This window comes from Bufo bufo, chromosome 7 (assembly GCF_905171765.1).
Source record: "Bufo bufo chromosome 7, aBufBuf1.1, whole genome shotgun sequence".
Taxonomy (NCBI): domain Eukaryota; kingdom Metazoa; phylum Chordata; class Amphibia; order Anura; family Bufonidae; genus Bufo; species Bufo bufo.
Genome location: NC_053395.1, coordinates 25,797,386 through 25,821,807, shown reverse-complemented (window position 1 = coordinate 25,821,807; position 24,422 = coordinate 25,797,386). Strand labels below are relative to the sequence as shown.

The 24,422-nt window shown below is 45.5% G+C and overlaps 1 protein-coding gene across 4 annotated transcripts in view; it reads right to left on the bottom strand.

Annotated features, from left to right (window-relative positions):
* LOC121008543 (Grid2 interacting protein) overlaps positions 1-21,015 on the bottom strand; it is a 77,096-nt gene extending 56,081 nt beyond the window's left edge. For 3 of the 4 annotated variants that reach the window (XM_040441166.1, XM_040441167.1, XM_040441168.1), the window contains exons 1-3: positions 20,665-21,015; positions 17,510-18,093; positions 8,653-8,807 (exon numbers count right to left, since the gene is read on the bottom strand). In XM_040441166.1, coding sequence (XP_040297100.1) covers positions 8,653-8,807; positions 17,510-18,093; positions 20,665-20,686 — 761 coding nt within the window. In that variant the 5' untranslated portion in view covers positions 20,687-21,015. Of the gene's footprint in view, positions 1-8,652; positions 8,808-12,600; positions 12,722-17,509; positions 18,094-20,664 lie in introns of those variants that run through there. The other variant, XM_040441169.1, reaches the window with a different exon arrangement.
* Positions 21,016-24,422: the final 3,407 nt, after the last annotated feature.

The following is a 24,422-nucleotide window of genomic DNA, read 5'->3' as shown; positions in this document are numbered from 1 at the left end:
CGCTTTTCACAAGAAGCATTGCCTGATGTGAATGATGCCTCGCACAAAAGAGCTCTCAGAAGACCTACGATTAAGAATTGTTGACTTGCATAAAGCTGGAAAGGGTTATAAAAGTATCTCCAAAAGCCTTGCTGTTCATCAGTCCACGGTAAGACAAATTGTCTATAAATGGAGAAAGTTCAGCACTGCTGCTACTCTCCCTAGGAGTGGCCGTCCTGTAAAGATGACTGCAAGAGCACAGCGCAGACTGCTCAAAGAGGTGAAGAAGAATCCTAGAGTTTCAGCTAAAGACTTACAAAAGTCTCTGGTATATGCTAACATCCCTGTTAGCGAATCTACGATACGTAAAACACTAAACAAGAATGGATTTCATGGGAGGATACCACAGAGGAAGCCACTGCTGTCCAAAAAAAACATTGCTGCACGTTTACAGTTTGCACAAGAGCACCTGGATGTTCCACAGCAGTACTGGCAAAATATTCTGTGGACAGATGAAAGCAAAGTGGAGTTGTTTGGAAGAAACACACAACACTATGTGTGGAGAAAAAGAGGCACAGCACACCAACATCAAAACCTCATCCCAACTGTGAAGTATGGTGGTGGGGGCATCATGGTTTGGGGCTGCTTTGCTGCGTCGGGGCCTGGACGGATTGCTATCATCGAAGGAAAAATGAATTCCCAAGTTTATCAAGACATTTTGCAGGAGAACTTAAAGGGGTTCTGCACTTTGTTTTAACTGATGATCTATCCTCTGGATAGTGACGTCACGACTAGTATCAACTAGCGTGGGGCGGGGCTAAGCTCCATTCAAGTGAACAGAGCTTAGCCCCGCCCACGCTAGTTGATACTAGTCGTGACGTCACTGGGCCAGCGGTAAACAGTGAGAAGGCCGCGGTGCTGCTGGAGCGCCGCTGCCTTCTCAAACAGCTGATCGGCGGGGGTCCGACACCCGATCAGAAGCTGATGATCTATCCAGAGGATACATCATCAGTTAAAACAAAGAACCCCTTTAAGGCCATCTGTCCACCAGCTGAAGCTCAACAGAAGATGAGTGTTGCAACAGGACAACGACCCAAAGCATAGAAGTAAATCAACAACAGAATGGCTTAAACAGATGAAAATACGCCTTCTGGAGTGGCCCAGTCAGAGTCCTGACCTCAACCCGATTGAGATGCTGTGGCATGACCTCAAGAAAGCGATTCACACCAGACATCCCAAGAATATTGCTGAACTGAAACAGTTCTGTAAAGAGGAATGGTGAAGAATTACTCCTGACCGTTGTGCACGTCTGATCTGCAACTACATGAAATGTTTGGTTAAAGTTATTGCTGCCAAAGGAGGTTCAACCAGTTATTAAATCTAGGGGTTCACATACTTTTTCCACCTGCACAGTGAATGTTTACATGGTGTGTTCAATAAAAACATGGTAACATTTAATTCTTTGTGTGTTATTAGTTTAAGCCGACTGTGATTGTCTATTGTTGTGACTTAGATGAAGATCAGATCACATTTTATGACCAATTTGTGCAGAAATCCATCTCATTCCAAAGGGTTCACATACTTTTTCTTGCAACTGTATCTATCTATCTATCTATCTATCTATCTAACTCATATCTATCTATCGATCTATCTATCTATCTATCTCTCATATCAAATCAAATCAAATAAGCTTTATTGGCAGGACTAAATACATTTTAGCATTGCCAAAGCAAGTGGGAAATAATTGGGTAGGGTTGGGGGCTGGGGACACATCCAGGGTGAGATAAAGGAGTCCATGGTATATCAGGCTCCTCTCAGTCTATGGCAGGCAGTAATATATTGTGCTGCTATGGCCGCAGTGTTCTCCTCTTCCCACAACAGTATGGAGAGCCTCTCTTTCTCCTCCATGGAGGTGAAGTCTGGGCAGAGATCAGACAGTCTCCTGAAGAGAGTCTCCCTCACTGCTGAGTATTTGGGGCACCGCAGCAGGAAATGAGCCTCATCCTCCACGGCCTCGTGGTCGCACTGCTGGCACAGTCTGCTCTCCCTGGGCATGTACCTCTGTGGGTGAAGCCCGGATTCAATGAGAAGGCTGTGGGCGCTCAGTCTGTGCCGGCTCAGGATCTGTCGGTCTCTTGGATTGGGTAGTTTCTTCAGATATGGGTCCAGTTTGTACTCCCTCTGCAGGCTCTGGTATACTGTCAGCTTCTGTGATGTTCGTATGTCGTTCCTCCAGACTCTGATATACTCCACTTTGCCCTTGTATATCGTCCTCTGGATATCCCCCTTTGCCAGGCTGTATTGGTTGGTGGCTTGGGCAGGCTGGTTTTGGGTGACTTGTTGCAGGGTGCTTTGTTTTTCTGGGGCTTCTTGGTGTAGCAAGGCTTTGTGATGGTAGGAGCTGGGACTGCTGCTATGCAGATGGGCTCTGAATGATAGCGCCCTCTTCTTTATTTTTGGAGGATCACCAGACATGAAGGAAAGTAAAAAAAAGTCTAAGTCAAGTTTGCCATGCAAATGATAGGAAAAAAACGGACACGGACGCGGATGACAATCTTCTGTGCCTCCGCGTTTTTTCACGGTCCCATTGACTTGAAGGGGTCCGCGAACCGTTTTCCGTGAAAAAAATAGGACAGGTTATATTTTTTTGACGGACTGGAACCACGGACGCGGATGACAAACGGTGCATTAGCCGAGTTTTCAACGGACCGATTGAAAGTCAATGGGTCCGCAGAAAATCACGAAAAACGGAACAACGACACGGAATAAAACAACGGTCGTGTGCATGAGGCCTAAGGTGGAGAAATTTTACCTTGGTGTCTATCTCATATCTATCTATCTATCTATCTATCTATCTAATATCTATCTATCTATCTATTATCTATCTATCTATCTATCTCATATCTATCTATCTATCTATCTATCTATTATCTATCTCATATCTATCTATCTATCTATCTATTATCTATCTATCTATCTATCATCTATCTATTATCTATCTCATATCTATCTATCTATCTATCTATCTATCTATCTATCTATTATCTATCTCATATCTATCTATCTATCTATCTCCTATCTATCTATCTATTATCTATCTATCTATCTCCTATCTATCTATCTATCTATCTATCTATCTAATATCTATCCATCTCATATCTATCTATCTATCTAATATCTATCTTTCTATCTATCTATCTATCTATCTATCTTCTATCTATCTATCTATCTATCTATCTATCTATCTATCTATCTATCTATCTATCTATCTAATATCTATCTTTCTATCTATCTATCTCATATCTATATCTATCTATCTAATATCTAATGCCTTGTCTGCTTGTTTAGGTGGCATTCATATGACTGTATCCATTTTGTGGTCCGCAAAACACAGATACCAGCCATGTGCATCCCACATTTTCCCTTCCGCAGTTCCCACACTATGTAACAAATCCCTATTCTTTTCTTCAAAAAGGACGGACATACGGATGCGGACAGCGCACGGTGCGCTGACTGCATCTTTTTTAGCCCTATTGCAATGAATGGGTCCGCATCTGATCCGGAAAAAATGCCGGATGGAAGCGGACCTAAAATACTGTCAAGTGACTGCCCCCTTAGTGTTAGAACTTATTCACATTTCTGTGTCCGTGAAAAAAAAATCTGTTTGTCATCCATATTCCATGGACCAAGGAGCGCAGGTCTCCATGATTTTTTTTCACTGACCCACAGAACAAACACATTAAAGTCAATGGGTGTATGGAAACTGCAGATAGCAAACGTCTGTGAAAAACGGAAATGTGAACCACGACTCAGTGTTTGGTCAGTGATTCCCATCAGTGATTTTGAGCCAAAACCAGGTGCGGCTCTAAACACAGAACAGGAGCAGATCTTTCCCTTACACCTGATGTCTGTGGAGGCTCCACTACTGGTTTTGGCTACATTACGTGGATTTTTTGCGCGCAGATTCCCATGCGAAAAAAACCACATAGTGTTACAGTACCAGCAATGTGTATGAGATTATGCAAATGTCACGTAGACATTGCCGATTTTTTTCTGTGCGAATTTCCAAATCCTCAGCAGGTCAACTATGTTTGCTGTTTTAGCTGCGGATCTCACTCTTTTCAATGGAAGGGTGAGATCTGCGGCAAAATCGCATCAAATCCGCACCAAAAAACACTGTTAGAAATTGGGGATTGTGGTGCGGGTACGCTGCAGAAACGTACGTTGACCTACACCCATGTGCACCCAATATTATGGCTTATGCCCATGAACGTCAGGGCTCCATGCCCATAATGCGGACTGCAAACGGGACGGGCACTGGCCGTGTGCACTCTGACCCACTGACTTGAAAGGGTCCACGATCGGCCAAAGATAGGACATGTCTTATCTTTTGCTGAGCAGAGGCGCGGATCGGAAGCCCATGGAAACACTCCGAAGTGCTTCCGTGGGCTTTTCAGCTTCTGCACTGCAAGTCAATGGGTCGGAGTGCACACGGCCAGTGCCTGTTTGCGGTCCGCAATACGGGCACGGAGCCCTTATGTTCATGTGCATGAGACCTTACAAAGAGCTGTTGTGATGAGCATCCAAACGCGGGATGGGACGCCGCTGCGCTTCCTAGGGCACGTGACAAGCGCCATTCATTGCGCAGTTTTCCTCCGAACGAATCTTCGGAATTAACCCTTTCATGTTCATATATTTCCTATCTAATATTAATCATAATAAAATGGCTGATGATGCAGCGGCTCGCCCCGGGGCGCTACTGGGCACACCCATCGGCTGCTAATACTACGGTACATTCAGAAGCAATTCATCTGTAGAGATTAGCCGGGAAATCTCTGGGAGCTTAGCCTTTCATCTGCATTAACCCTTTGCAGCGGGAGGAGTAGTAGCCTGCCAGAGACGAGAGATTACGCCGAGGCCAGCTGCTGCCCCCATCTCTTTCGCTCTCTCCTCAGCATTAATGCACGGCCCCGTTCACATAGAACAATCTCTATTTTTATAGCTCCGCCACATGGGAGCCCATTTCATCGCAGCGGCGCTATATTTATCTGTACGAACCTCTCTCTGCTGAAATATTTACTAGTATAGCCGAGGATACATTGATAGAGTTCAGCAACCCACCTCAGCATGGATGAATATAAAGAAGGTCACTGCCTCCTAAAATTAGAAGAAAAATACAAATTCTCCCTTAAAAAGAGGCTTAAAATCAGATTGCAAGGGGGTTCCACCTTATAAAGAGGCCTAATATTAGATTACAGTAGAGTTCTCCCTTAAAAAGAGGCCTAAAAACAGATTACAGGAGGGTTGCACCTTAAAAAGAGGCCTAAAATCAGATTACAAGGGGGGTTCCACCATAAAAAGAGGCCTAATATTAAATTACAGTGGAGTTCTCCCTTAAAAAGAGGCCTAAAATCAGATTACAGGAGGGTTCCACCTTAAAAAGAAGCCTAAAGCTACATTACAAGGCCTAAAATCAAGTTATTAGTTGGTTTTAAGATTTTGAGAGTTTACTCTATACCATGTTTTCTAATCTGGTCCCTTTTAGGTATATCCCAAGCTATACCTTCAAAAATTCTTGATGGGTGTAGTATCAATACCAGGGGTGGAGGGGCTATTCGAGCATTAAAGCAGCACCCTGGGCTCCACAGGAAGCAGGGGGTCATGTAAATAAAGCTCAATTACTGCATTAGGAAAAATTCTGCAATTATCAAATATATTTGGTGATTCAATTTTTCACCATTTTTAAGATCTCTGCTTGACATCAGTGAATGTGAACATCCAGAGGTGAAAAACCCTGTAGAGACCTCGCAGCTGAGGGTTTGCTACAATGGTATCCAGACTAGGTAATGCCGTGTGACTGATTGGTTGCCAGTGCTGATACATTGTAACAAGCTATCAATACAGGTGCCTACTAAATGACAGCAAGCAGAGATCTTGAAAACCATGGGGAGTTGATACAGAAAGATTCTGGAAGTAAACAATGAAGGCGCCTACTGAATGACAGCAAGCAGAGATCTTGAAATCCATGGGGAGTTGATACAGAAAGATTATGGAAGTAAACAATGAGGACTCCTACTGAATGACAGCAAGCAGAGATCTTGAAATCCATGGGGAGTTGATGCAGAAAGATTATGGAAGTAAACAATGAGGACTCCTACTGAATGACAGCAAGCAGAGATCTTGAAAACCATGGGGAGTCGATACAGAAAGAACATGGAAGTAAATAATGAAAGTTCGACAGCAAGCAGAGATCTTGAAAACCATAGGAAATACCATAGGAAAGTCAGGTGACAACCAATATGGCCACCATCAGAAGTCTTAAAAGGGTTGTCACCCATCTTTTCCAGGCAGATTTGCCATTCAGGAGTCTGCCAAAGCTGGGTGACACCTCCTCTTCTGCCTCGCTCAGTATAAGCCGAGGTGTCAAGGGTGTCCCACTGCAACCATTTTTGCCAATAGTCCCAATTTTGCCAAAACAATCCCTTGACCTATGTCTTAGAAAGGGTGGAGCTTATGCAAGCTCTGCCCGATTTGGCCATTTTGGGGTGTGTGTCCTTTGCAGGGCTTGAATGTCAAATTTAACTTTTTTACATATTGATAGTATTCTGCAAAAAAACAAGTAGTCAATTTCCCCACAGCACCTCCCCAGGGGAAATGGAGTATTACACGCTGCCCCAATTGGGCCCTCCAGAGACAGATTCCTTGGGCAGTAAATGTGAGCGGTTTGGAGGGCGTTGGGGCTTAAATAACCCGAATTAAGTTGGCGGCTATGTATAAATCACACACATCTATATAGAGGTCGCCCCCTAGTGGCAGAAACAAGCAGCTAAGATTTTGCCAATTTCGTGTGTGGGCAACCTATTAGACCTCAAATGTAAGCTCTAGAAAATGAAAACCTGCTTGCTGTGGACATCTCCTGCCCAAGGAACCTCTCTCCGTCTCTGGAGGACCCGATGGGGGCAGCGTGTAATACTTCATTTCCCCTGCGGAGGTGCTGTGGGGAAATAGACTAATTGCTCCTCGCAGAATATTGGTTGCTACGGGCACCAAGGCCAATTTTTTCATTAGACAGTTTTGATAAATGAGGCCCGGTGGGCCCCCGGGGACTAGCTCGTTTCGGAAATCAGGTCACCGTTACAATGCTAGAGCGCTGTTCACACCTGCATTACGTCAACCTAAATGGTAAGTGTAAATATAAAACATGAGGCATGGAAAGGGTTAATGCCTGACACCGCTGTATCCACTGACCACACCCAGCGGGAACCTTTTCTGCACTTTGCGCCTAAAGCATCTGTCGCGGCTCTGCTATTTGAGGATTTGTGAATTACAATCTCGTGATCGTCAGGAGACGAAAATAGATCAAGGGAAAAAAAGAAGCCTTTACCTCGTCACCGAGCAGTGAAGGATGCAGAATGTGGAGGACCTGAGCCCTGCAACAAAGGGTCTATCCTTCTACTAAAAACAGTGCCACACTGGTCCCCAGGTGAAGTGTGGTATTGCAGCTCAACTTATTCACTTCAATGGAGCTGAGCTGCAATACCAGGCACGACCCATAGACAGAGGTGGCGCTGTTTCCAGAAGAAAGTAGCCATATTTTCTAATCTGGTCTCTTTTAGGCATATCCCAAGCTATACCTTTAAAAATTCTATATGGGTGTAGTATTAATACCAGGGGTGGAGGGGCTATTCGAGCATTTAAGCAGCACCCTGGGCTCCACAGGAAGCAGGGGGTCATGTAAATAAAGCTCAATTACTGCATTAGGAAAAATTCTGCAATTATAAAATATATTTGGTGATTCAATTTTTTACCATTTTTAAGATCTCTGATTGACATCAGTGAATGTGAAAAACCCTGTAGGGACCTCGCAGCTGAGGGTTTGCTACAATGGTATCCAGACTAGGTAATGCCGTGTGACTGATTGGTTGCCAGCGCTTATACATTGTAACAAGCTATCAATACAGGCACCTACTAAATGACAGCAAGCAGAGATCTTGAAAACCATGGGGAGTTGATACAGAAAGATTCTGGAAGTAAACAATGAAGGCGCCTACTGAATGACAGCAAGCAGAGATCTTGAAATCCATGGGGAGTTGATACAGAAGGATTATGGAAGTAAACAATGAGGACTCTTACTGAATGAAAGCAAGAAGAGATCTTGAAAACCATGGGGAGTCGATACAGAAAGAACATAGAAGTAAATAATGAAGGTTCGACAGCAAGCAGAGATATTGAAAACCATGGAGAGTCGATACAGAAAGACTATTAGTCCTTTAGTAGTGATGGCCATCAATCAGCAGGGCTCTGACACCCTGCTTCTCCGCCAACCAGCTGTTTCAGAACAGCTCAGGTGCCAAACCTGCGCGGCTCCCTCCACTGCGTAGTGGACGGATCTGGGTACTGCAGCGCTGCTCCCTGTGAAGTCTACTACACAATGCAGGGAGCTGGGTAGTACTGGCACTGGGTAGTACAGCTGATCGGAGGAGGTGCCGGGTGTCAGACCCCAGTCGATTAGATATTGATGGCCTATCCTGATGATAGACTGTCAATAGTAAAGGAGTGGACAACCCTTTTAATTGCAGAAATCCGGGGACTAAATAAACTTGAGTTGCACCAAACGACAAACACGGCTCTGCTACATCCATACGTAAATCATGCCCCAAGGGAGATTCTTACCTGATGTTGTCAATCAGACGGTGCTGGGACTCTTCTGTGAGTATCAGGGGCAGCATATAGGCCAAACGCTCCACTTTCCTCTCCTGCGCATACTGCTTCAACAGGGCAAAGACCTGCTCCTTCAGGGCCGGCCGCTCGCCCAGGACCTCATCGAGCTGAGGAGAGGACAGAGAATCTCAGAGAAAGACTCCATCTATGTAGGACATACAGGTATACAGTATATATGTATACTCTGCAGGGTACAACTGTGCCATATGACCAGCAGCAAAATCTAATATAAAGGAGTACTCCGACATGCCAATCAGTCAGAAAGGGGACACCGGGGAGGGGCTTCAGAGCAGAGGAATCCGACCGCACATACAGTCCAACATTTGTATACCTATGTTTCTTTAAAGAGGTTGACTGAGATTTTGATATTGAAGGCCTATCTTAAAGGGTAACTGTCATATTTTTATTTTTTATTTGCTAGTTTATTAGAGCTAGGCATGTATACCTGAGTTAGTCTGTCCATGATTATTAAAATATCTGTAACTACCTTATAATAACAGCTTTCATCAATGTCCTCTGTCCCTTTCCATTGCTACCTTAAAAGACATTGCTAAGTCTTTCCTGTCTTCCCTTCAGTGTAAACAGAAGACAGAGGGGCTGTCCTCCACACTGCATGCCTGTGTGTAGATAGTATCAGGTTTCAGAGTGAGGAGGCGTGTCTCTCAGTAGTCCAATCTGATTGGCTGGCAGGAAGCTGCTAAAGGAAATGTGTATGTGAAGTGAGGGAAGGTAGATTGGGCCTCAGAGAGAACTGGCAGAGGAGCCATCTTTAGGAAAGTCCTCAAACAGCCGTAACTAAGGAAAAAGCTCAAGGAAACAGAGGTATGTGAAGAAATTAAAGACGGTTTCATGCATAATGCTGTGGCAGCAGTAACATGTGCTCAAATAGATTTTTTTGATGAAAACATGACAGTTACCCTTTAAGGACAGATCATCAATATCTGATCGGGGTTGGTCCGCTCCCGGTCGTGGAGCTCTGGTGAGCTGCTGCCTCCTCAGAACTTACCAAGCACAGCGCCCTCCACTGTATAGTGGCCGTGCTTGGTATCGCAGCTCAGTCCCTTTCACTTGATTGGGACCAGACTGCACCTAGGTCATTCATATCAAAATCTCAGACAACCCCTCCACACTGATGTTTTTTTTTTTTATAGACATTTTCTCATTCACTTTTCTACAGGAAAAAAAATAAAGGCTGGAAAAAAAACACATTTGTGACTAATAAAACACCACCCCAAAAAATGCTTGTAAAAAATGCATGAATTTTACAGCAGCCATTGTGGCCACCACTAGAGGGAGCTCACCACAGACAGGTTTATCATTGAGTTCAATGGGAACTCCGACGACCACTATGAAGATATATTATAAACCTGATCAGTGCAGCATTTAGGACCTCTTTAGGTTAATCCTGGGTAAACAGGGACCTGACTTGTGCAGTTAGCACCTAAGGGAACCCAAATACTATGTGCCATTCATAACACTGCTGCCCTCTTATGTGCTGGGGGGAAGGAATCCTTAGGCCCCTTTCACACGGGCGAGTATTCCGCGCGGATGCGATGCGTGAGGTGAACGCATTGCACCCGCACTGAATCCTGACCCATTCACTTCTATGGGGCTGTTCACATGAGCAGTGATTTTTACGCATCACTTGTGCGTTACGTGAAAATCGCAGCATGCTCTATATTCTGCGTTTTTCACGCAACGCAGGCCCCATAGAAGTGAATGGGGTTGCGTGAAAATCGCAAGCATCCGCAAGCAAGTGCGGATGCGGTGCGATTTTCACGCATGGTTGCTAGGAGACGATCGGGATGGAGACCCGATCATTATTATTTTCCCTTATAACATGGTTATAAGGGAAAATAATAGCATTCTGAATACAGAATGCATAGTAAAACAGCGCTGGAGGGGTTAAAAAAAATAATTATAATTTAACTCACCTTAGGCTACTTTCACACTAGCGTTCTGCTGTCCGCTCGTGAGCTCCGTTTGAAGGGGCTCACGAGCGGAGCAGAACGCTTCCGTCCAGCCCTGATGCAGTCTGAATGGATGCGGATCCGCTCAGACTGCATCAGTCTGGCGGCGTTCAGCCTCCGCTCCGCTCGCCTCCGCACGGCCAGGCGGACAGCTGAACGCTGCTTGCAGCGTTCGGGTGTCCGCCTGGCCGTGCGGAGGCGTGCGGATCCGTCCAGACTTACAATGTAAGTCAATGGGAACGGATCCGCTTGAAGATGACACCATATGGCTCAATCTTCAAGCGGATCCGTCCCCCATTGACTTTACATTGAAAGTCTGAACGGATCCGCTCAGGCTACTTTCGCACTTAGAAATTTTTCTAAGTTATTAATGCAGACGGATCCGTACTGAACGGAGCCTCCGTCTGCATTAATATGATCGGATCCGTTCAGAACGGATCCGATCAAGCGCTAGTGTGAAAGTAGCCTTAGTCCACTTGATCGCGTAGCCCGGCATCTCCTTCTGTCTCCTTTGTTGAATAGGACCTGTGGTGAGCATTAATTATAGGAACAGGACCTTTGATGACGTCACTCCGGTCATCACATGGTACGTCACATGATCTTTTACCATTGTGATGGTTCATGTGATGACTGGAGTGACGTCATCAAAGGTCCTGGTTCTATAATTAATGCTCACCACAGGTCCTATTCAACAAAGTAGACAGAAGGAGATGCCGGGCCGCGATCAAGTAGATTAAGGTGAGTTAAATTATTTTTAATTTTTTTTAACCCCTCCAGCGCTAGTTTACTATGCATTCTGTATTCAGGATGCTATTATTTTCCCTTATAACCATGTTATAAGGGAAAATAATACAATCTACAGAACCCCGATCCCAAGTCCGAACTTCTGTGAAGAAGTTCGGGTTTGGGTACCAAACATGCGTGATTTTTCTCACGCGAGTGCAAAACGCATTACAATGTTTTGCACTCGCGCGGAAAAATCGCGGGTGTTCCCATAACGCACCCGCACATTTTCCCGCAACGCCTGTGTGAAAGAGGCCTTAACGTCTTGCCTGCTGACTTCTGATCCTGACACTTGTAACCTTGTCATTCACGGTTACTCTTGTACCACTACCATCTGAATGCTGGTTCTTGTAGTGCACCTGCCACTGATCAAGGCCTATCCAGACCTAATGGGTAGCCTGCAGCACTATGGGGAGTGGTGTAAGGACAAGGTTATAAAAACACGTCTTCTTTCTTCCTAAAACAGCGCCATACTTGTTCACAGGTGATGTGTGGCATTGCGGCTCAGCCCCATTCACTTCAATAGATTCAAGCTGCAATACCAGGCACCACCTGTGGACAGCTCTGGCGCTATTTCTGGAAGAAAGCAGCCATGTTTTTTCTAATCCCGGTAAATGTCTTCCTAGATGTGACACATAAGGTCATGGCTATGCTACAATTCTAGGCGGGGTTATACTACTCGTGGGGTGGAGCCGTGACAACCTCTTTTAGTTTCATGAAAAAGATGGTAGTTGTCAAAATGCCCTATGGTGGTGAAGGAGAATTAGGGCTCGTTCACACGAACGTGTGCTGCCCGTTGCCGTATTGCGGACCGCATTTGTGGCTCCGCAATACACTGGCACTGTTCCGTGTGCATTCCGCATCACGGATGCGGACCCGTTCATTTCAATGGGTCTGCAAATCCGGAGATGTGGAACGGAAGCACGGAACGGAACCCTAGTGAGTGCTTCCTGGGGTTCCGTTCCGTGCCTCCGCACCGCAAAAAGATAGAACATGCTCTATCTTTTTGCGGAACGGAGGGATCGCGGACCCATTCAAGTGAATGGTGGTCCACGATCCGCATGCGGTGGGCCACCGCAATCTGCAGTCCACAGCACGGGCTTCACACGGTCGTGTGAACGAGCCCTTAAGCAGAGCGAAGGCTTACCCTGTATGAACACTGTGTGGGGCTTCATGTGTGAGGACAAAGTGGACAACCCCTTTAAATACAGCAGAGCTGCAGCCCCGGATCGTGAGCTTTCTGATGGCTGTGCTATTTTCTGCTGCTGAAATGACATTCTTCACAATCCCATTTTGTATTCTGCGAGAAATTCTTTGAGAATCGCAGCATGAAAAATGTTCTCGAAGCCTAAAAGGGAAAAAATCACCTTGTAGGAGAAAAAGGGCGGCCCCGTAACCAGTGACAACCCCGGGGGGAATGCGGAGTGTTACTGATACAACGGAGGCTGGGGCCAGCAGCGCGTGAGCCCACGCCAGCCGTGACTGGCATCTGAAATGCTGCAGAAGCTCTTGGGAGTCGGGGCTGTCAATCACTTAAAGGGGTCGGCACATAAAAAATATTCTACATTTTATAAACCAATACTTTTCTAATTGCATGTCATTAAAAATTTAGTATAGTCACGAGTTATTCAGTACAATGTATCTGTATAGCGCCACCTGCTGTTTTTTTTTTTTCTCATTTCTTTGTCCGGCTCACTGAGATGGCCGCACATGCTCAGTTCCATGCTTCAACTGCCTCCTGAGCGGTGATAGGGAGAGCTGCAGAAGAAAGGACACGCCCCTGGGCTGCTGCAGAAAGGACACGCCCCTGGGCTGATGCAGAAAGGACATGCCCCTGGGCTGCTGCAGAAAGGACACGCCCCTGGCTGCTGCAGAAAGGACACGCCCTGGGCTGCTGTAGAAAGGAAACACGCCCTGGGCTGCTCTAGAAAGGAAACACGCCCTGGGCTGCTGTAGAAAGGACACTCCCCTTGAGCTTCTAGTTTGATATAAATCTAGCCGAGCAATGAATGGGGAGATCTCCGGATCCATGTTAGGTACAGGGCTGGTTCTAGCTTTGCTAGAAGGAGATTGTCATGTCCTGTATGATGTCTGATTTTCATTTTTCACACTAGTCATGGGATAACCCCTTTAATACTGGTTAAAGGGAACTCTTTACATTTTACAAGAGCTAGGGGGCGCACTTGCACCCCTTCAAGGAACCTCCTATGTACCCAGATTCCAAACTACAGGTACTATTCCTGGTGTTCTCTCCCTTGTCCTAAAAGGGGTTGTCCCATGAAAAATATTGTGCCGTTTTCAAACCAGCACCTGGATCTGAATACTTTTGTAATTGCATGGAATTAAAAAATTAGTGTAGCCACTGAGTTATTCAATGAAATATGTGTATAGCGCCTCCTGCTGTTTGTTCTCTTCCTTACTTCTTTGCCCAATTTGCTGAGGTGGACACACCTGCTCAGTTCCATCCTTCAACTGCCTCTTGAGCTGTAATAGGGAGAGAGCTGCCGTAGAAAGGAAACACCCCCATGAGTTGCCGCAGAAAGGACACCCCCCATGAGTTGAAGCAGAAAGGACACACCCATGAGCTGCCAGCTTGATAGAAATCTAGCAGGACAATTGGAGCAATGAATGGGGAGATCTCTGGACCCATGTGAGGTACAGGGCTGGTTCTAGCTTTGTTAGAAAGAGGTTGTCATGGACTATATGATGTCTGATTTTCATTTTTTACATCAATCATGGCAGAACCCCTTAAAATCTCAACAATTTAGGGGAGCCCCGGGAGACATAGTCACGTTAGTAATGTCGGTCAGACATTACTGGCTGCATCAGCTCAAGCTCCAGGGGGCAGTACATGGTGACTAATTTGGGGCACTGGACAAACTTTTTATCAGGGCAAATGCACATTAGATAGCAGTTGGCGAAACACTCCTTCAATCTCTCCTGCTCCTCTCATTCACATGCATATGTATTAATGTGAAGAGGGGAGAAAGCCGCTGCTAGACTCCTCTAACAAAAGGATCAGACAGATGAAATCCAACGTGCCCGATCCTTATCTCCCTTGACCAGAGAGAGTCAAGGGAGGACCCCCGGGGTCTGTGCAGTACAGGGACACTGTATAGACACTGTCAGGGGGGAGTCGGGAGGCCGCCATATACATTAGATTAGGTCAGTCGGTTTAGCCGTAACACATGTAATTTGTAGGGCCAGCTTAAGACTGGGCAAAGTATGGCGCTATTTGTGTGGTGTAAGCATCTGGGTACAGGACCATATATCCATCCACTGTGCATCTATATGGCGGTGTAAACATGGTCATTACAAGGGCAGGGCCAAAGTTTAAACATTAGCTCAGAGATGTAGGAGGCGTGCCACAGTCTCAGCATACGTCCACGGGGGATACATTTTGGTGCAGAAAATCTGCAGTGGATTTTGCTGCAGATCCACGCTGAACCTGCAAGGTAATCTGCATGCTGTTTTTTATGCAGCTTTGCCATGGAATACACCCTGTGCGCTGCAATGGTCAGCATTAAAGGGCATCTGTCAGCAAATTTGTCCCTATGAGACTGGCTGACCCGTTACATGTGCGCTTGGCAGCTGAAGGCATCTTTGTTGGTCCCATTTTCATATGTGCTCGCATTGCTGAGAAAAATGATGTTTTATTATATGCAAATGAGCCTCTAGGAGCAACGGGGGCGTTGCCCTTACACCTAGAGGCTCAGCTCTCTCTGCAGCTTTGATTGACAGGACCAGGCAGTGAAAGCATCATCACACCTGGACCTGTCAATCAAATTGGAGAGGGCGTGACAGTTGTAGCGAGAGCAGAGCCTCTAGGTGTAATGGTAACGCCCCCGTTTCTCCTAGAGGCTCATTTGAATATATAAAAACATCATTTTTCTCGGCAATGCGGGCACATATGAACATGGGACCAACACAGATGCCTTCAGCTGCCAAGTGCACATAACAGGTCAACCAGTGTCATAGGCACAAAACTGCTGACAGATACCCTTTAAGTAACACCAGCCCCACAGGTCAATGTATATACGCTGTGGACTTTTTAACCAGGGAGTGGACAGGGTCTGCTATACTATCATACACTATAATGGCCCAAGGTATAAGGTTTGCACTGGGGGCCCCAGTATTTCATGCTAAGCCTCTGACGTGTGTCTTAAAGTAACCGCTGTGGTCCTCTGTGAGGGGAAGCCGCAGACATACAGCACTTGAGCGTGCGTTATTTAATAATTCGTGTCCGCCACTCGCCCCGGGAGATGGCCTGCGAGCTCTTGGCAGATTTCACACTGGTTGTCTCATTTACAAGTCATTACCATGTCAATAGAGTCATTACGCCGCCGCAAATCATCTGGCGTCCATTTCCCCTGCTCGCAGTAAATCATCCGCCTAATAGACTATATCGTGTTTATTTTGCGCATGGGGGCAACGATCCTTACGGTGATGGTGCATGTGGGCATTAAAGGGGTTGTTCTCCTCGGACTACCTCTGCCCTTACAGGGTGTCTAAACATCATACAGGTTCCCCTCTTAGAGCTGTAGCTATATAGGGGGTCACTAGTTGCAGCCAGGACTTGGCCCCGAAGCCTGAGGGGCCCTCAAAAAACAAGTATTATAAATGTCCCCTGATGGGGTGGGGGCCCTGTTTAGGGTTGCCACCTTTCCCAACAAAAAATACCAGCCAAGTTAAGCCACACCCCAAAGCGGGTTGGTTGTGGAGCGTGGCTTAACACGGGGTGTTAAGTCGCTATCATACTGTGGCTCCCAATAATATTAATACCCCCATTAGTGCCCCCCAGTAATAGTAATGCCCCCATTAGTGCACCCCGGAATTAATGCCCCCCATTAGTGCCTCCAAGTAAGAGTAATGGGCCCATTAGTGCCCCCCCCAGTAAAAATAATGCCCCCATTAGTGCCCCCCCAGTAAAAATAATGCCCCTATTAGTGCCCCCCCAGTAAAAATAATGCCCCCATTAGTACCCCCAGTAAGAATAATGCCCCCATTAGTGCCCCCAGTAAGAATAATGCCCCCATTAGTGCACCTCAGAATAAATGCCCCCATTAGTGCCCCCAGTTAGAACAATGCATTGCCCCCCATTAGTGCCCCCAGTTAGAACAATGCATTGCCCCCCATTAGTGCCCCCTTCTTTGCTTCTGCAAAAAAAAACAAAAAAACACTCACCTCCTCCATTTGCTCACGCCACTGTGAACGCCCCCTGCTGACTGGAAGCTGAGGACAGGACCTGCGCTCCAGCGTGATGACGTCTCACAGGTCCTGTCCTCCAGTCAGCAGCGCGAGCAAATGGAGGAGGCGAGTGTGTTTTTTTTATTTTTATTATTAACACCTGGGGGGATTAAAGGCTGCACTAATAAGCGCTAGTTAGTAGCAGGAAAATGCCGGCAATTTACATTGCCGGTAGAAAAAAATTACCGGCACAGGCAGGGCCACTAAAACACCGGCCGGGTGACAACCCTAGTCCTGTTACGGATTTTGCAAAACATGAAAGCTGCACTGTGATTGGTTGCTACGGGCAGCACCTTTACATCCCAGCTAAATTGATGAAACTGAAAATAAAATTGCCTGTTGCACACAGCGACCAATCACAGCGCAGCTTTCATTTTTCACTGCGCTCTCAAAGGATAAAAGATGCGTTTTGATTGGTTGCTACGGGCAACACCTTTACAGTACAGAAAAATTGATGAAACTGAAAGTAAAACTGCCTGTTGCCCACAGCGACCAATCACAGTGCAGCTTTTTTCAGAGACAGTCTGGGCAAATTTGCGATCTCCCAGTCAAAAAATGCGCAGGGCTAGTGTAAACTCACCCATAAATGGGTGTTCCCAAGCAGGGTTGGGTGCGGGGCTTATATGCTCCGATTTTTACTAACGTTTACTAACGTCACAGAAACATTGATGAAACTGAAAGTAAAACTGCCTGTTGCCCATAGCAACCAATCACAGTGCAGGTTTCATTTCTCATTGAGCTCTCAAGGAATGAAAGCTGCGCTGTGATTGGTTGGTACGGGCAACATCTTTCCCATTAAAGAACCATACCTTTTGGTTAAATTCCTGAGCTTTGAGCCTCTGGGCTTGGCTTGTAGTCTCCGATCTGCTTCCGCTTGCACTGTACACCCTGCTGTGCCTCTGCCTCCGACTGATACATAGGATGCCAAGCTGTATTACATCCCCCACACTGGAGGAGATCATCCGGGACGCCTCCGTTAGATCTGTCACTGGGACCTCATTAATTTCAAGGAGCAAATCTCCGGTTCTAACCCCGGCGTAGGAGGCAGGTGATCCAGGGGTCACGCTGGCCACCAGCAGAGGTCTACCATCACTGAGCGTGAGGCCAAGCTCCTCCTGTGCTCCTCTGGACACTTCCACATACTGGACTCTTGATATGACTCCAATACTTGGCGGCACATTAAGACACTCCTGACCCAGTCTGGTCAGAGCTTCACAGGTCAGGGATGACACCGGCCTTCCTTCTACTTCCAAAATCTGGTCTCCAGGCTTCAGTCCAGCAGCATAGGCGCTACTTCCATCCTCCACCCATAAGATGTAACAGGGACCAGAACCGCTGAGTCCAAAGCCAAACGCTTCTGGCCACCCTTCATTAGTGACCGGCATTGATAGAACTGTGAAGACAGAGAAGTTCGGATGTTAAAGGAGGTCGTACGCTGAGCAACAAGCCAATCACAAAATGTCCTTCTGGTAGGACCTCCAAAGATTAGCTGTAATCTGTGGGGAAATCTTGGCAGCAAGAGTTCAACTTCCCTGCAGCGCCTCCAGAGGGGAAACAAAGTATTACACAATGCTCACTGAAATCAATGGATTGTCCATGTAACACCAGAAAGGTCAGATCCTCTAGACTAGAGAAAGTGACGCTCTATCTAACCACCCTCCACTTAGGCCAAGAGATGAGGATCCTGAACGGAGGACTCCGAATTACCCAATAGGATCATCTGCTATATACATCTGCTGTGGGCCCTTTAAAGCACACAACTTAGATCGGGGGGAAAAATACTGGTAACAACCCAAAAAGGATGAAGACCATGTCAGAAGAAGATGGGACACCATTAGTCAGACCATGGTTCTGCATGGATAAAGAGATACTTATTATATCCTTCATTCAAAAGGCAGACATTAAAGGGTTTCTGTCACCCCACAAAACTCTTTTCTTTTTTTTTTTTGGATAGTTAGATTCCTCATAGCGCGATATAGGAGAATATAATAGTCTTACTTACTTTCATGCGGCCGATTCTTTATAAAACGAAGTTTTATAATATGTAAATGAGGGCTCTACCAGCAAGTAGGGCGTCTACTTGCTGGTAGCCGCAGCAGAAAACCGCCCCCTCGCCGTGTTGATTGACAGGGCCAGCCGTGATCTCCTCCTCCGGCCGGCCCTGTCAGTAATAAAAAAATCGCGCGCCTCTGGTCATTCGGCGCAGGCGCTCTGAGATGAGGAGGCTCGTCTCCTCAGCACTCCCTCAGTGCGCCTGCGCCGATGACATCACTGAAAGAGAAGACGTCATCGGCGCAGGCGCACTGAGGGAGTGCTGAGGAGACGAGCCTCCTTATCTCAGAGCGCCTGCGCCGAATGACCAGAGGCGCGCGATTTTTGAAATACTGACAGGGCCGGCCGGAGGAGGAGATCACGGCTGGCCCTGTCAATCAACAAGAGGAGGGGGCGGATTTCTGCTGCGGCTACCAGCAAGTAGACGCCCTACTTGCTGGTAGAGCCCTCATTTACATATTATAAAACTTCGTTTTATAAAGAATCGACCGCATGAAAGTAAGTAAGACTATTATATTCTCCTATATCGCGCTATGAGGAATCTAACTATCCAAAAAAAAAAAAAAGAGTTTTGTGGGGTGACAGAAACCCTTTAAGCCGCACAGTCAATGGCCTCCAAATATGAGTCCCGAGTCCTCTACTGGCAACTCTTGGGCTAGGGTCTACCCAGACCATGATAGACCATGGGAATAACTACAGCCATAGCACTTGCTATGGGGCCCTGAGGTTGAGGGGGCCCTATCAGGTGCAAGAACATTGTACCTTCTTGAGGAGAATAACAATATGATTGATTTTGTGAAAAGGTTCAATATTCTAGGCTCAAAGTGTCACACTCTAGACAGCTAATAAATCCATACCCCCTGAGCAAAGGGGACCTCAAAATTGTGACTTTGGGGTTTCATAAGCCGTAAGCCATAATCATCCAAATTATAACAAATAAAGGCTTGAAATATCTCACTTTGCCTGTAATGAGTCTCATGTGTTAGTTTCACCTTTTAAGTTGCATTACTGAAATATATGAACTTTGCACGATATTCTAATTTTTTGAGTTTCACCTGTAGATACACCTCTGTTATAGACCTTAGATATACATGTACTTACCTACAAATACACAATTGCACCTATACCAAAGACACCAAGGAAGAATACTATTGAGCACCTGGATATTGATAAAGGTTTTACTACTTGAACTGTGAAGAACCCTTTCCTATAATGATAATGAAAAGGAACCTGCCAGCCCCCCTCCCAAACCACCACCCACCTGTTATCCATTTACAATGATAGATCTTCTATCTCCTGGTCATTGAAGAGAAATAACTTTGACTGTTGCCTTCAGACGCCAGTAAAGAGTCATGGGGGCGGAGCCGCTCTACCAAGGAGTCATGCTGGCCCGTTGTCCACCTTGCTTGATGTGCAGTGAAGAACGATATCGCGGCACCATTGGAGAAGGCCTGAGATGATGTTGTCATGTTGTGGGACGTTAACCAATCCTTGTGGTGGACTGATTAGCATGACTATCATAAGGATGGCTCCACCCACATGACTCCTTACTGGTGTCTCAATGCATCAAAGTTCTTTATCTTCATTATGCAGAATTGGACAGAAGGTTCCCTTTCCTCCACGTGCAAAGGATATTCAGGAAGAACGGCAATCCCCATCTTAGACGGGTGTATTATGGCAAAAGACCTTTTGACTATTCTAAGATAAGATCTCCTATACCAGGGGTCAGCAAACCTTCAGCACTCCATCTGCTGTGAAACTACAACTCCCAGTATGCACACTTCCTCGGCAGTTCTTGTAACTACCATAGAATTGCATGGTGCATGCTGGGAGTTGTAGTTTCAGAACAGCTGGAGTGCCGGAGGTTGCTGACCCCTCTGATATAGGGTCAGCTAGAGGGAAAGTCACTTACGGAACGGACACTTCTGCGTCATTAGAAGAAGAGGTCCAAAGTACGGTCCAGGCACTTGGCAACGGGTCACCCAGCAGGTAGGTACGGTGACTGGCACATAGGTTGTCAAAGTACATTTATACCCAGAAAGTACCAAGATGGAGAAGAAAATGATGACTGGACAGACGCAAGATACGTCTCACAATGGATGACTCCCGGCTCGGAGCGCAGACAGCTTACGGCATTATCAGCTTGGCTGCACAGTAAGTAAGCTTAATTAGTCGGGGGGGTTAATGGGCCATGACATGGACACACCCTGGGCGCTGGGCTTATACATTTTACTTATACAATTCTATTTGCACTGACCCTGTATAGCGGCATACATGTCCATATTATAGTGCTGCCATATGCAACAAATGCCAAATTGCGGCGTTATTCTCATGGAGGCCGCATATAATACAGTCCCATAGGGAGTCCATGGATTGGACGTATTATCCCGCATGCTCCCGGGGACTAAGCAGATAATATAATTCCTCGTCCTCGTGTTAGCGATTGTAACAGGGACTACAAGGCGACAGCATTAAAGCTAGAGGTGAAAGCAGGAAAGAACACAGGCAGGATTCCTAGAACTTAGAAACCCCCCCCCCCCCCCTCCACTGCCACACAGCCATCCAGCTAAAGTGTATTTTCCCTAAATAAAGTATATTACAAAAATGTCCCCTATCCAAAAAAATGACAGTTACACTTTAAATAATAAAACGGTTTCTTCCAACAGTCGCCACTAGAGGGAGCTCCTTACATACAAAGTAATTACAGCTAAAGGGGACATTCCTATTTTATACAGGCTTAAAGGGGTTATCCAATTCTAAAAATTCCCGGGCCCCTCCTATAGATCATACTTACTCTGCTCCCCGGCACCTGCGTCACTCCGGATCCCTGCACGAACGCCGCTGCATCTCCCCCTGTCGAGCGGATCAAAATATCCGGCAACGAGGCGTGCAGCCAATTGGCAGGCCGCAACGGTGACCAGCCTCCCTAGCATCATGGGTGGCAGCCGTGCAGGAATCCGGAGTGACGCAGGTGCCGGGGAGCGGGGTAAGTAGGATCTATAGGAGAGGCCCAGGCATTGTGGGGGCATTTTTAGAATTGGATAATCCCTTAAATCTCTGTATAAGTAAAAATAAAGTTCTTCAACTTTCCAATATACTTTGTGTTTCACTTTTTCACCATTTTCAAGATCTATGCTTGCTGTCAGTGAACGAGAGAAAACTGTTTACATTCCGAGACTGAAAACCTGTACACAGCTAGTTCTGCTCTCTGCAAGGAATGAAATACAACTGTATCTAGTCTAGACAATGCTCTGTGACCTACACAGCCCCCAGACCGATACACTGTAACAAACTATCAGCCAGAATTTTGCAGTTGCTGATATGCTTAGCTCACACAGCATGTCCCTCCAACACTCAGTGCTCCCAAAGCAGTATCTAAAGCAGTACCCACATAGTACCTGCCACAGTACCCTTAAGATAGTTTGTTGCAGAATTCACATAGTACCTGTCACAGTGCCCCCTATAATAGTGCCTGTCAAAGTACCCAGAGTACCTACCACAGTGCCCCTTATGATAGTACTTGTCAACTGTCAAAGTACCCAGAATACCTGCCATAGTGCCCCATGATAGTGCCTGTCAAAGTACCTGCCACAGTGCCCCTATAATACAGCCTGTCAAAGTACCCAGAGTACCTACCATAGTGCCCCATGATAGTGCCTGTCAAAGTACCCAGAATACATGCCATAGTGCCCCCTTTAATAGTGCCTGTCAAAGTACTCAGTAAATGCCTCAGTGCCGCTATGATAGTACCTGTCAAAGTACCCAGAGTAGCTGGCACAGTGTCCCCTATAATAGTGCCCGTCAAAGTACCCAGAGTACCTACTACAGTGCACCCTATAATACTGCCTGTCAAACTACCAAGAGTACCCACCACAGTGCCCCATGATAGTGTCTGTCAAAGTAACCAGAGTACCTACCACAGTGCCCCTAAGACAGTGCCTGTCCCAAACCTCACACAGTACCTGCCATAGTGTCCATGTTAAAATGCCTCCCACTGTGTCCACATAGCACCTACCACACTAAGCTGAAGACTGGGACAGAGACACCCTCTAAGACCATCTCTCCAGGATGTGACCTCCATGTCTTACCTGCAGGACTCCAGGACCAGGGAGCAGAGGGACTCCGAGTGCCTGAGTAGTGGAAGAACAGCGCGGGTTTTGTATCAATTACACCCCGGAGAGAAGGGAGTTTCTATAACAAGCGCTCTGGTTGCCTTGAAACCCAATCAACCATTCATTAGGAAGGAAGCTTGAGTGATATGCTGCTGACAGGGAGGGGAGCAGTGCCAGAAGACCCACCGCTATCCACACAAACTAGGAGCAGTATTATAGTAGTTATATTCCTGTACATAGGAGCAGTATTATAGTAGTTATATTCCTGTACATAGGAGCAGTATTATAGTAGTTATATTCTTGTACATAGGAGCAGTATTATAGTAGTTATATTCTTGTACATAGGAGCAGTATTATAGTAGTTATATTCTTGTACATAGGAGCAGTATTATAGTAGTTATATTCTTGTACATAGGAGCAGTATTATAGTAGTTATATTCTTGTACATAGGAGCAGTATTGTAGTAGTTATATTCCTGTACATAGGAGCAGTATTATAGTAGTTATATTCTTGTACATAGGAGCAGTATTATAGTAGTTATATTATTGTATATAGAAGCAGTATTACAGTAGTTATATTCTTGTACATAGGAGCAGTATTATAGTAGTTATATTCTTGTACATAGGAGCAGTATTACAGTAGTTATATTCTTGTACATAGGAGCAGTATTATAGTAGTTATATTCTTGTACATAGAAGCAGTATTATAGTAGTTATATTCTTGTACATAGGAGCAGTATTACAGTAGTTATATTCTTGTACATAGGAGCAGTATTATAGTAGTTATATTCTTATACATAGGATCAGTATTATAGTAGTTATATTCTTGTACATAGGAGCAGTATTATAGTAGTTATATTCTTGTACATAGGAGCAGTATTATAGTAGTTATATTCCTGTACATAGGAGGCAGTATTATATTAGCTATATTCTTGTACATAGGAGCAGTATTATAGTAGTTATATTCTTGTATATAGGAGGCAGTATTATAGTAGTTATATTCTTTGAAAATTCTCTTTTTATTGAAAAGTATATCGAAAATACATACTACAACATTATGCAGTGACATATACAAAGTGGTTGATATCGTACATTGCTTTGAGTATACATAACAGCTTAAAGGACTGTAGATATGGACCTAAACAGAATTCCGTATATAAATAACAGGACAATACTAATTTCCCATTTTTCACATATAGACAGAATAATCCTATCCCATTATACAAGTATTATGCAAAGGTTACAGATGCATCTTACCAGTATATAAAGGTCTTGTAGTATGACTGGTGAACATAATGACGCAGAAATAGAGGAAAAAGGGGAGGGGAAGGATATGGGGATAGGGACAAGGAATAGGAGGGAGGGAAGGATAAAGAGGAATAACTAAAAACAACAATCCATCCATGACACTAGTTCGTATGCAGCATATTAGATATCTAAAGTGCATATTGAATGTATTCATATTCACAGGTATATAGTAGTTATATTCTTGTACATAGGAGCAGTATTATAGTAGTTATATTCCTGTACATAGGAGGCAGTATTATAGTAGTTATATT